This window comes from Pseudopodoces humilis, chromosome 6, assembly GCF_049639895.1.
Source record: "Pseudopodoces humilis isolate 2021_Gansu_Grassland_sample_001 chromosome 6, ASM4963989v1, whole genome shotgun sequence".
Classification (NCBI taxonomy): Eukaryota; Metazoa; Chordata; class Aves; order Passeriformes; family Paridae; genus Pseudopodoces; species Pseudopodoces humilis.
Genome location: NC_142205.1, coordinates 17583274 through 17595599, shown reverse-complemented (window position 1 = coordinate 17595599; position 12326 = coordinate 17583274). Strand labels below are relative to the sequence as shown.

The 12326-nt window shown below is 39.4% G+C and overlaps 1 protein-coding gene across 5 annotated transcripts in view; it reads left to right on the top strand.

The window, feature by feature from the left end:
* The window catches only part of PPARGC1A (PPARG coactivator 1 alpha), a 364260-nt gene extending 354494 nt beyond the window's left edge, over positions 1 to 9766 (top strand). For all 5 annotated transcript variants that reach the window (XM_088056605.1, XM_088056606.1, XM_088056608.1 and 2 more), the window contains 3 exons: positions 3838 to 3959; positions 4314 to 4465; positions 7317 to 9766. In XM_088056605.1, the coding sequence (XP_087912731.1) occupies positions 3838 to 3959; positions 4314 to 4465; positions 7317 to 7420 (378 nt within the window). In that variant the 3' untranslated portion in view covers positions 7421 to 9766. The remainder of the gene's footprint in view (positions 1 to 3837; positions 3960 to 4313; positions 4466 to 7316) is intronic.
* Positions 9767 to 12326: the final 2560 nt, after the last annotated feature.

The window sequence follows — 12326 nt, the reverse complement described above, 5'->3', positions numbered from 1 at the left end:
AAAGCTTTTTTCTGCACTTCTCCAAGTTTCCAAGTCATCTGTCATATCCTCTCAAAACTGCAGTAAACATCTTAATATGTCCATATAGACTTATACATGTAACTTACTATCAAAAAAAGGTCCTTAACATTTAGAGGTGTGTTGCAATCTTATTAGGCTTCTATAGCTCTTATTATTCATGGGAATAAAAGGAAGGCATCTCTGTAAATATTAATATTCATAGTTGCATTAAATAAGCCAAAGTAAACCAAGGCAAAGACAATGCTGTGTGAATCCTGTGTTCTCTAATACCTTATTCCATCATGGCACTCTGCTTAAAAAACTACTTGAACCCATCTCCTCATATGTGCACACTGGAGGACATATGGTACATTTCAGCTTTAAATTTGAATTTCCTTAATTTTGCAGGTTTAACTTATTCCCTTAACGGTACTTTAACAGGCATTTTTTTTAATTGTTCAGTTTTGGTTTATTACAGTTGTCTTAAAGGGATATTAGATATAAAGGTTATTAGAGGGATAGAAGAAGGAAAAATTGCACAGGCATGCAGACAGACTTATGGAAGAGTGTGCAGTAGATATTTCCATCACACTGTAATATAACAATCTCCGTGTCAGTGAGTGAAACATTATGTTATTTTCAGTCGAGATGTATTATCTCAGCTAAAGTATATTAGGCAGTCTGCTGTGTTATGTTCTGCTCCATCTGGTCAGTCATTTAGGTTCAATAGCAAGAATCAATGGAATTGTTTCTTATCAAGTGTTTCAGTGCGGTTTAATCCTTGATTTGGTAAAACAGTCTGAAAAAGTAATTACTGTGCATATGCAGATTTTCCTGTTTCTGAAGTTTATGGCACCCAACCATAGTGAAAGTAAGCAGAATTAGAATAGGGAAAATGGAAGAAATGCATATTTCTGTAGCTTGCACTCTACAGTCCCTGATTCACGGAAGCCCTACCCAAACTCCTCTGTCAGGAAGGTCAGGGCTGTGGACTGTGGACAGTGGAGACAGAGATCAAAAGCAGCAGCTGGCTGGAAAGTACCCTTGTGCCTTAAATGTATGGCTACCCATGAGCACAAGTCCTTTTAGCCACACTAGTTTCTCTAAACTGCACTGCTGCGGCAGAGAACAAGGGCAGCTTTTGGACCTTGCATTTTGGAAGGTGTAACATTTAAAAGTGAATATGTCTGTCCCAGCATGGTTACAGAGGACTATCAAGGCACTCACCTTGGTTCCACCTATGGCACTTACATAATCAAGAGGCAGTAGTTTTCCAGTATCTAAATGAGATCCTTACCTGATCCCCCTGATTAAGGAGAGCTGGTACATACTTTGGTATGTACAACCAAGGCCTCCACTGGGCTGACCAGGGACCTATAAAGGACATGGATAATTCTTACGCCATTCCTTAGTAGGCAGGGCTTTTGGGTAGGAATGTTTGATTCTTTTACCTCTTGTTTTCTGCAGTTCTAAACTTTCATTTCTCAGGAGCTTAGATTAACTGGATCTGAGCCCCTGAGATTTGTGAGGCCAGGAAAAGAGTCAGCAAAAATAGTTTACTGAATGTGCTAGTAAGAAGGAGTTTCTGTTGGGAGACAGATATTTTAGTGTTGGCTTCCTGCTGCAGGAATTGTTTATTTATTTTGCATTAAATAGTTCCTGAGAGCAAAGTGCTCTCCTGGGAACAGAAAGACAAGATTTTCAGCACCCTTAACCAAGAGTTCTGATGGTCTCTTTATCGCAAATGAATACTCAAACAAGTAGAGAAATGACATCAGTATAATTTCTGGTTTTACCTGTGTTTTGGTCTAATATCAATTGTATTGTCCATGGTCCAAGAATGACTAGTGCTTTATGCCTCTGTGGGGGCTCATGGAAAAGATACATTTCTCACTATTTCTGAATTGTAACACTATAAACTACCTGTCTCTTCAGGCTAGAATGTTTCTGAGCAGGAATGCAAGTCTATATTTAGGTCCCTAGTGCCTTTTGCATTGCACAGTTGAGGTGCCATTAGCCTTTAGGCACCTCCAGGTTACGATAGTCATGAATTCTCAGCAGTCAGTGTAGCTCCTTCGGCATTCGGCACCGAAATTCTGCACAAGTCTCAGGTGCCAAAGTTGATGGTTTAAACTGACACTGCTCCACTGACTGACAGATTTCCACCAGCTGAGAATGTGGTGTTGGTTCAATTTATGGGACTGCTGTGTGGGTGTGTAAGGGATGGGCAGTAGGGCCAGTAGTGCCAGGCCAGAGGCAATTGGAGGCAGGAAGGCTGAGGAACCAAGCCATGTATAGCTGTTTTTTCTTTTCCCTAGTTTCCTTAAGGTCAGTGTTTTAAAGATCTCCTTTTCCCTTTTTCTTTTCCTCCAGCTTATTAAGTGGCTCTGCCCTCAGAAAAGTGTTTATCCTAAAATTCATTAAGTGACTCTTAAAGGGTTTTCTAGTCCTTCCCTCATTCTGCTGAGCATTTGTACTAAGGAAAGAATGATATGACCGTGACTTGATTGTTATAAAAGTATCTGATGCTTTGTTCCAAATGTTGAAAGAACATGCAGAAGATACCCTAGCCTAGGGACTTCAGTCAGGTGGTTTTTATTCTGAATAAACGAAAAGGTAGTGGTGACAGTGGGATATATTTTATTTCCTGTCATTTCCCCAAAATATTTATTTTAATAAAAGACAACTTTTGGGCCCATTCCTGGTTCCTGCTGGCATAGAGTTAATTTTTCTTAGTAGCTGGTACAGGACAGTGATTGGGGTTTAGTATTAATGTTGATAAGACATTGATGTTTTAATTGTTGATAAGTAGTGCTTACTCTAAATGAAGCGCTTTCCAGTTTCCCGTGATTTGCCAGGGAGCAGGTGCACAAGATGCTTGGAGGGAACATGGCCAGGACAGCTGACCTGAGGTGGCCAAAGGGATATTCCATACCATATGGCATCGTGCCCAGTATATAAACCAGGAGTTGGCTGGGAGAGGCAGACCACTGCTCAGGGATGGGCTGGGTGTTGGTCAGTGGGTGCTGAGCAATTGTAGTGTGCAGCACTTGTTTTCTTGGGTTTTATTCTTCTCCCCCCCCTTTTCATTACAATTACTGTCAGTATAATTATTGCTGTTATTATATCTTAGTTTATTTAATTGATCAAGCTGATTTTAACACAGGCATTTCACCTTTTTCTGATTTTCCTTCCCATTCCACTGGCAAGCAGGGAATGAGCTAGGGGCTGTGTGGTACTTAGTTGCTGGCTGGGGTGACAACCTTAAACAATTCTCCCTCTATTTTGAGGTATGGATTATGGTGGAACAGGATTGCAGGATGAATCAGCTACTGAGTCATATGAGTTTATAATGTTATGCTTGTCATATGTTTTGTCTGTGGTACTCTTATGCAATTATTGTGTTACATTTTGCTCCTCTGCAACTAAGATGAGTTTTGCTCAGTATTGTATACATGGCAAGAGAAAAAGAGTTCCTAGTTTGAATGAGTTTGCAGTGCTGGAGGGGAAGTGGTAGAAAGGGTAAGAGGAAAGAAGGTACAGTAGGATACAAATGGAAGCATCTGTCAGTGTACAGAACAGTAACAGCAATTGGGGCACCCTTCTAGGACCACACCACCTGACAAATGTAGCATCACTTAAATACCTTAGATGCTTTCCAGGAGAGAACTATTTCATGTACTTGCAAGATGCAATAGGACTTCCACAAAAGACTGTTTCTATAATTGTGATCCTCTGCACATCTGTGTGTGTGTATTTGTGTGCATGTATGTGTAGGTTCATCTCTATTACACATTTGTTAAAAAAAACTCCTCCCTGGTTGCTCTTTATCAACAGGAAGAACGTCGTGTGATTTATCTGGGTAAAATCAGACCTGACACAACCCGAACAGAACTGAGGGACCGGTTTGAAGTTTTTGGTGAAATTGAGGAGTGCACTGTAAATTTGCGGGATGATGGGTAGGAACTTTTGAGATTACTTCTTGTTTGAGAGCTGCCATATGTAAAAAATTATGGCAGTAAGATTACTGGTATGGGAGTTCCCAGTACAAGTCCTGTGACAGATGACATGCTGAGTTCAAAACTGTACTTATTTTCTTTCATCCTTATTTATTAATCTTGCTAGTTGAAATTTCCTGTCCCAGAAATAAGTATTTAGCTGCATGGCAGGACAATCATGCTGACAAATGGATGCAGTACTTCTGGCATTTCCACTGCTGGGTCTCTGGCAAGTTCTTGCTTTCAGGAAAGGGTTACAGTAATGTGTGTTAACTCTTCTCAGCTTTTGTTCACAACTGTATTTTTCAATGGCAGAGACAGCTATGGTTTCATCACCTACCGCTATACTTGTGACGCCTTCGCTGCTCTTGAAAATGGATACACTTTACGCAGGTCAAATGAACCTGATTTTGAGCTGTACTTCTGTGGACGCAAGCAGTTTTGCAAGTCTAACTATGCAGACCTAGGTAGGTATTTTGCTCTATGTGAATTGAAGTACATAACTGGAACCTTGTAACTCAGGAGAATTTAAGGTTTGCTTTTTTTTGTTTACTGCTGATAACCATTTAAATGATTGTAGTGGTGTTGAAGAAAGTGGTTTTCACTTGCTTTAAGAAGTTTACAAGTCTACTGATCTCAGCTGGCTTCTTTCAGATATTCCAAACTGTGAATATTCTTTTAAAGCTCATTTCCATTGTTATCAAAAATAAGTGCCCAGTATTCAATTATACACTTCTAAGTTGAAAATATAGCACTGCAGAAACCTCACACATGCCTTGCTATTTATTGCTGTAACTGTTTGATTCCAATACCTCACTAATGTATATGAGCGGTAAACAGAGGACAGAGTAGATGCCTCAACCCAAAAATTTCATAATGATTCTTACTTTGCCATGGGTTCTGTTGTGGATGGGCAGAATTGGCCAGGGACAGTTATTAAACACAGTTCATAGTTTGAAAGCTGGAAGAGCTTGTGGCCAAATTTGACCCTTAGTGTGGCAAAAGCCACTGATCAGCTGGTGATTCTAAAATAATGCATAAGCATCTGTGTATGAAGGTGTCACCTTGGAGGGCTTTCCAGTCATGATGTAAGAGACTCCAACCTGTGGAGAGCTTAGCAAATCTCTTGGTGTTTGCAGTTACAGTGGTGTGGGGCTTTATGCAGCCCACAGTCTCCAGCCTGCAGTATGCTGTGATAACTCCAGTCCCAAGTGTATCCTGGCTGTGACAACACACCTGGGTCTGTGTCTTGCCTGGACAAAAATGTATGGTTCTGTCTTATGCTCCTGGTCAGGGTGTGGTGATTCCCCTTGCACGGGTTTTTGGAGATGTTCAAAGTCTTACAGCAGGGATACTGATGTTAAGTATATGCATAAAGAGACTATGCAGACTACCAAAACAGCCTCTGTAATATTACAATTTATGATAAACTCACCTCTTACTTAATTACCTTTTAAAATGTAAAGTATTCATTAAATGTCAAACCTTTCCTAATACCTGTATAAATAGACTAAAGACATGGAAAATACTCTTTTCTGAATAATATAGCAAGGCACATTTTGCTGTTGAATCTATATTAATCAGATATTGTGGATTTTTTTATGAATAAATGACCACAGTCATTAAAATCTCTCATAACCCTGTAACACAGTGCTAATGAAATCTTGTATGTGCTGCCCTTGGCTTTGTACAATGCAGAAAGTGAATACAGATGTATTTTTTCTAACCAATTGATGTCTTTTCAAAATAAATTATAAAGATGATACGCATTGTTCACAATGAATATGCTATAATTCACTTCAGTGGCTAAACAGATAATGTAAAGCTAAGAAAAGGCAATTGACTGCTGAAGAGATATAGGGTTGATGTAGAAAATATAAAGGGTAGCAAGGCATTTGTTGAAATGTAGGCTGATAAAAACAGTAAAACCTGATTGAAGTCTTGCCTTGATTTGACTTATCTTCAGCAATGGAAGCCAAGGTCATCTCCGTATCTCAGAAAATCTGGGGTTTAAAATAAGTTGTCTGAAGGGAACCCTCTTGAACATTATTCATCACTGGGAGTATTCCCTGTCAGCTCTCTCCATTGTGAGTGGAATTCCCAGAGTATCTGTGAGCAGACTGTTTTCACTTCGTCCTGCTGACAGCTTGAGTTTCTGTACTTCAGACTGCATTCCCTGTATTTTGCAGAGTATCTGATAGAGCAACATAAGGAAATGGCAGGATGAACTTTAAAATTCATGAGCTGGTACCAGGACAGAGAGAATTAATCAGCTTTGGGTTGAGTACAGAAGAAAGAAAACACTTGAAAATAGTAGTCAGAAGTTTAACACCTCTCCTCTGTGAGAAGATATTGTCTTAACAGAACTTGTAATGAACATTTAATGCGCAGTGTGTCTCATAGTGGTAGATGGGGAGTTCTGATTAATTCAACACAAGAAATGGCAAGAAAAGGGCAGTCTCATAAAGGAGCTGTGACACAGGAACTGGTGAGAGTCAGTGTTAAGCAGGGTTGACTCCAAAAGGAAATTCATTGCTCGCAGCCATGTCAATAATTGTACTGGAGCTGTGTGACCACAAACGTACAATCCCTCCTCTGTGCTGGGAACAGACTGCTCCATGTCTGAGCACCTGACAAAGCTGGAACAGGTATCCCAGGCCACAGGAGCTGTTGTTGCTGCTGTGGCTTATCCCATGTGACGCCGAAAGCTGAGGAGCTCACCTGAGACTGCTCATGCAGCCATGTAGGGGCCCTACCCAGAATTGCTCACACTTTAAACAAGCAAACCCAAAAAGACAAATTGAAGCAAAACCAGAGATTCAGGCAGGTGTAGAGACTTCTGCAAGACCCCAAGGCAAGGCAGGCAGAGGCAGCTGTGTCCTCCATGTGCTGCTCACAGGCTGCCCTGGCTTTCTTCAGAACCTTTCTCACGAGAATTAAGTCTGGGGCATGTTATGAAACATGAGTTAGAAGACAAAGGTGGAATTTTGGTTAAGGCATCTGTCAAGATTATCTGGACTACTTTGAGACCTATACACAAGTGTACTGGTGCTCAAGTCCTTGAGAAAACTGTTTTGAGTTAACCTGCTCTAAATGTATATGCAATTAATGGTTCTCCCCACTGCTGCTGATGTGTTCCACTTTTGTTAAGTGTTGCTTCTTACCAGGAATGCCTAAAGCTTCTGTGATGGTCATTTCTATACTTTTATCATCCCATAAAGTTGTGTTTGTAAGTGGACAGTGCCTCATTTGTACCAATATACAGAGAAAATAAGTAGTTCTTGCCTCTTACCTAAGCTTGCATCCTTTGGGTTTCAGATTCAAACTCAGATGATTTTGATCCTGCTTCCACTAAAAGCAAGTATGACTCCATGGATTTTGATAGTTTACTTAAAGAGGCACAGCGGAGCCTGCGTAGGTAACAAGCATGTCATCCGAGGAAAACAAAGGGATGGCGAATACCTCACGGACATCACGTCCTTCAATAATGGACAACTAAAAAGTCGTACTTAGGAATTTCTCCTACTTTACACTCTCTGTTCAAAACCATGGTTTACATGAACACAGCTGCTCGAGGAGTGGAGGGGCAGGATGCTGTCCAGTAAGCACACGCATGTCCATGGGTGTCAGCTGCGCTTTCGCGGGCGAGCGGTGGCAGGGGAGCCGGGAGTTCCTTGCGAGTTCAATGCAAATCACAAGACATGGCAGCAGTTCCACAGAGATACACGTACAACGATGAACTGCAAAATCTGTACATATTGCATTTTAACAGAAAAGAACAAAAACAAACAGAAAAAAAACCCCAGTGTGAGAACTATGGCTGCTGATGTCTGGGGATCAGACACTGCATATTTTATTTTTTTTTTGTAAAGAAGCTTCTTCTCACAACACGGTGATAATATGACAATCCAGAAGAAACCACAGGTCCCAGAAGCCTGCAATCTGTCTTAGCTTTGTTTTAAGATTGTTCTTTTTTCGGTTGGTTTGTTTTTTGGGTTTTTTTGTGGGGTTTTTTTTTTGCAGAGAAGAAAATTAAAAGGCTCAAGCTTCCCTAACATTTTGAAGTTTCATCTTTTAATTCTGACACCCATGTAAATGTCTACAACATTGATCTTCCACAGCAGAATTTTCAAAGCCTTGTTAATGGTCAAATGTGCAGCTTGTTCAGCGATTTATTCTAATGAGCGGACGTGGTGTTACATTATTAATGAGAGTTGGATATAACTATCTGGGTGTGTGCACAGATAGTTTATTTGCTACATTCTCTAAAGTAGTTGAGTATTTACAAATGTTAAATGGAGTATTTTTATTTATGTACATACTGTATGACGATGTTCTTTTTTGTTACAGCTATGCACTGTAAATGCAGCCTTCTTTTCAAAAACTGCTGATTTTTTCTTAATCCAGAATACTCAAATGTAATTATATGAAGTGAAACAATTATTGTACACTAACATATGTAGAAAGCTGAACTTACGCTTATATATATTTGATTGTAAAAAAAAAAGAGAAAAGCGTGTGGGTGAGGGTGTGAGTGTGCATATGTGTGCATGTGTGTCTGAGTGCAAAAATGCATTATACACATTCATCCCTTCTTTGGTGAGCTTATGTAAGAATTTTGTCAAGAATTATCCTAGCCCAAAAGATATTAACCACCTTCTGCAGTATTTTTCCACATTTTTCTCATTGCTTGATTTTCTTTTGCAGTTTTATACACTGAATTTGTTAGGGGAATGAAATTTTCTCATCTAAATTTTTCTAGAAAAATCATAATTTTATGTAAAGTCTCTCAAATGGGAAATCATTAAGAAATGTTTTTATTTTATGTATCAACAGTAGTTTTGGAACTAGAGGTCAAAAATCTTTTTAAAATGCTATTTTGTTTTAATTTTTGTGATTTTAGTTTATAAAAATATGCTGAGGTACTAAGTACAGTATGATTTTTACAGTAATTCTGTGTCTAAACACTGTTCTTGACGCCAGTAATCTTTTCATTGGCAGAGTTTAATGATGGTATTTATCTATATTTTTTACAGTTATGCATCCTGTATAAATACCAATCCTTCATTCCTTTGTTTACTAAAGAGACATATTTATCAGTTATAATTATCCTATTTATTATAAATTATGAGATGACTAAAAGAATAAAAAGGCCAGTGGAAATTTTATACCTAGGATGCATGATGGTTGTCAGTTTGGAGTAAGCAAGTGCTTCGTTTGGAAATTCCGCTTTTGCAGAAGCAGTGGGTTGGTTTTGGGTATTTTCCTTTTTTTTTCACTATGCACTAGCATGGCCTCAGATGTGCCCATGACATTGTTGCTGATGACATTGCTTCTGTTAAATTAAATAGAAATTTCAGGAAATAAAAAACCACAAGAGTATAAACTACTGCTATTCTGAGCATCAGAATTTCATCTGAACTCGGAGTCTCTACTGAATCAGCAAAGTTTGGAATTTGCTTGTGAATGTATAGATTTGTTATTCTATTACTCTTTGGCATTCATGTCTCCTCTTAAAAATATGGCACACCTAACTATTTAATCTACCTTCCCACTCCAAATCTTAGAAAACTGATTCTACCCCCATATCAGTGCAGTTGATTTTGATGGCTGCATTCATTTTATCACCAGCATATTGTGTTCTGAGAGATTCCACTGTCTGTCCTGTCGGATGCTTGCTTGATTTTTTGGCTTCTTATTTCTCAGTAGATAGATAGCAATAAAACAAAACAAAACAAAAAAAGAAAAAAGAAAAAAAAAGAAAAGAACTTTTCTGGAGGTTCTATGTTACAAATGTAACATCCTTTACTCTGCATAATTCTTGTTGTTGCTCTGTAGGTTAAAAATGCAGGTATTTTAACTTTGTGTGAATGCCAAACTAAAAGTTTACAGTTTTCCTTTCTGGATTTTGAGTATCTTCTGTTGTAAAGAAAAATATTAAAAGCAATAAATTATTTTTAAGAAATCAATATTTAGTATATCATATTATGTGTTCAAGGACCAGATGCATTACCTATTTTGCCTTTACATTTTTGTGATTAAATTTTAAATTGTTCTCTTTTGCCCTAGATTGCTGATATTAATAAATTGGTGTGGGGCTTGTGTGCGGGCATTATTTATTTTTCACCAAGCAGGCATAATGGCGTGAGTAAATTTTTTTTTTTTTTTCACTGGCCTGGCAAACATTTTCATCTTGAAGATGGCTTTCCTCTGTGGATTTACAAATTACATATGAAATTAATAGAGCTAGGATTGCTGAATAAAGCTATTTGGATCTTTCATAGACACTGTAGTAGGAAATCCATCAAAATATAAACTCAGTGTTTAGTTTTCTTTTTTCTTCCCCAAGAACATTTCAAATATACCACATTGTCACCAGAGGCAAATTGCAGCATAGCTCTGTGTGTCTTTTATATGAAGATTGTACTGTTGCTTTCATGCTGTGGTAAGTACCACATCCGCAATACAGGTAACAGAACTGGTACTTAGGAACTGTGGTCTTCCCTAGAGCTGTAACTGAGTAATTCCTACAGAATGGAAAATTATCTAAATACTAATCCAAGCAGAGAGAGCCTAAAGTTGAAGAAAAATATGTGTGCTAAACTACTCTGAAAAGCAGTTGGGCTGCCATCACCAAGAACAGCACTGAGAGGAGAGTTTGTGCCTCTGGGGTAAAAATATTTGGGTCGGTTGAAAAAAAAAACCCAACAAACATAAAACAACCACACCTCCTCCTTATCCCTTTAGATGTAAGCCTACAGTAGGTAATGATTATGTGTCCTTTTTAATGGCTGTAATGAGAACTTCAATCACTGTAGTGTAAGATCTGATCTATAAATGACCTAGAATAGCCATGTAATATAATATGATGATTCTAAATTTGTACCTATGTGACAGACATTTTCAATAATGTGAGCCACTGACCTGATGGAACTACTGTAAGATTTGTACAGTAGGTGAACATGTAAAGTTGTAGGTTGGACTATGCTGAACAGGGGAAGTGAGATAGTAGCTAAGCCCCAGCTGGGCTATTTTCCACCTGCCGATTCTACATGTACTTTTGTGGTTTAATTCATTGTATGAAAATTCCTGTGATTTTTTTCTTTTTTTTAATGTGCAGTACACATCAGCCTCACTGAGAAAATAAAGGGAAACTAATGTTTCAAATCCATTTCTGTTTCTCATTTTTATTATAAGTGACAGGTTTTTTCCCCCAAAAATTGGTTGTGTAGTGGGTTTTCTGTTACTCTTTCTAGTGGTTGTAATTTATTTCAGATTATCGGCCAGAGCATGCCTGCATTACTGCACTTTGTACAGAGCACAGCATCACCAGGTTTAATATATTTAATGGTAGAAAGGTGCTGTGTGTCTCTGTGCCTTGAGTACCCGTGTCTATTGAAGAGCTGTGCCATAAACCATGTAAGAAAACTTTCAAAAAATTCTCAGTGGAGTTTAAGAGTTGCTGGTTTGAGTTAGAAGGGGGTGGGGAATTCAAAGACTTTTCTGTCTGGCCACGCTGGATCCCAGTGCAGGTAGAGAAGTGTAAAATGGTCGGTATCTTCCATCCTGGGATGAGAACCACCTGTACTGGGAGTAAGCCTGTCATGAGAGCCCTTCACCAGCCTCTGTCTCAGCAGACAGACCAGGAGGACCAGACAGGTAGGTGGCTGGACACGTATGGCTTTCCTGACTCCTTTGAGGATGATACAGTGTGCAGCATATGGGCTTCCACAGATGCTCTGCCACTGGGCGGGCAGCAGGTGGGCCTGGGGATGAAGGTATTCCCACCCCTCTCCTTTATGTGCACAGAAATAGGGGAAGAATTGCTTTTGTTTGCTTTGCCCAGGGTTCATCCACAGGTAGCCATTTCACGGCTGCAGGCCTGTCCTGCTGTGACAGCAGCCTTCTCCAGGGGTTCACAGCGCAGCACGGTGTGGCCGAGTCGTCTCGCTGGATGTCGCCTTGGCAGGGACCCAGCTGCAATGCAGGGCAGCTGCTCAACCGCCTGGCTGTGCTTTTTAAGGGAAGGACTACTCAATTCACTTGAAAAAATGGCTTTTCTCAAAACAACCAGCCGCCACCTCATCTCTGTTCCTAACATTGCTGTTTAATTTATGCTCCATAACTTGCAAAAATGTTTAGCTTTTGCATTTTTTTACCATTTACTAATCCAAACTGTTTTGCTTGGCTCTCACAAGGGTGGTAGAGTGAAGTTCCTCACTGCAGGATTTGCGTTCTTGACTCACTGCTCCTGATCAAATTAATGCTCAAAACGTAGTAGGCCAAATCATTCCTGATGTACTTCATCAGTCTTGCTGCTTTTCTGCA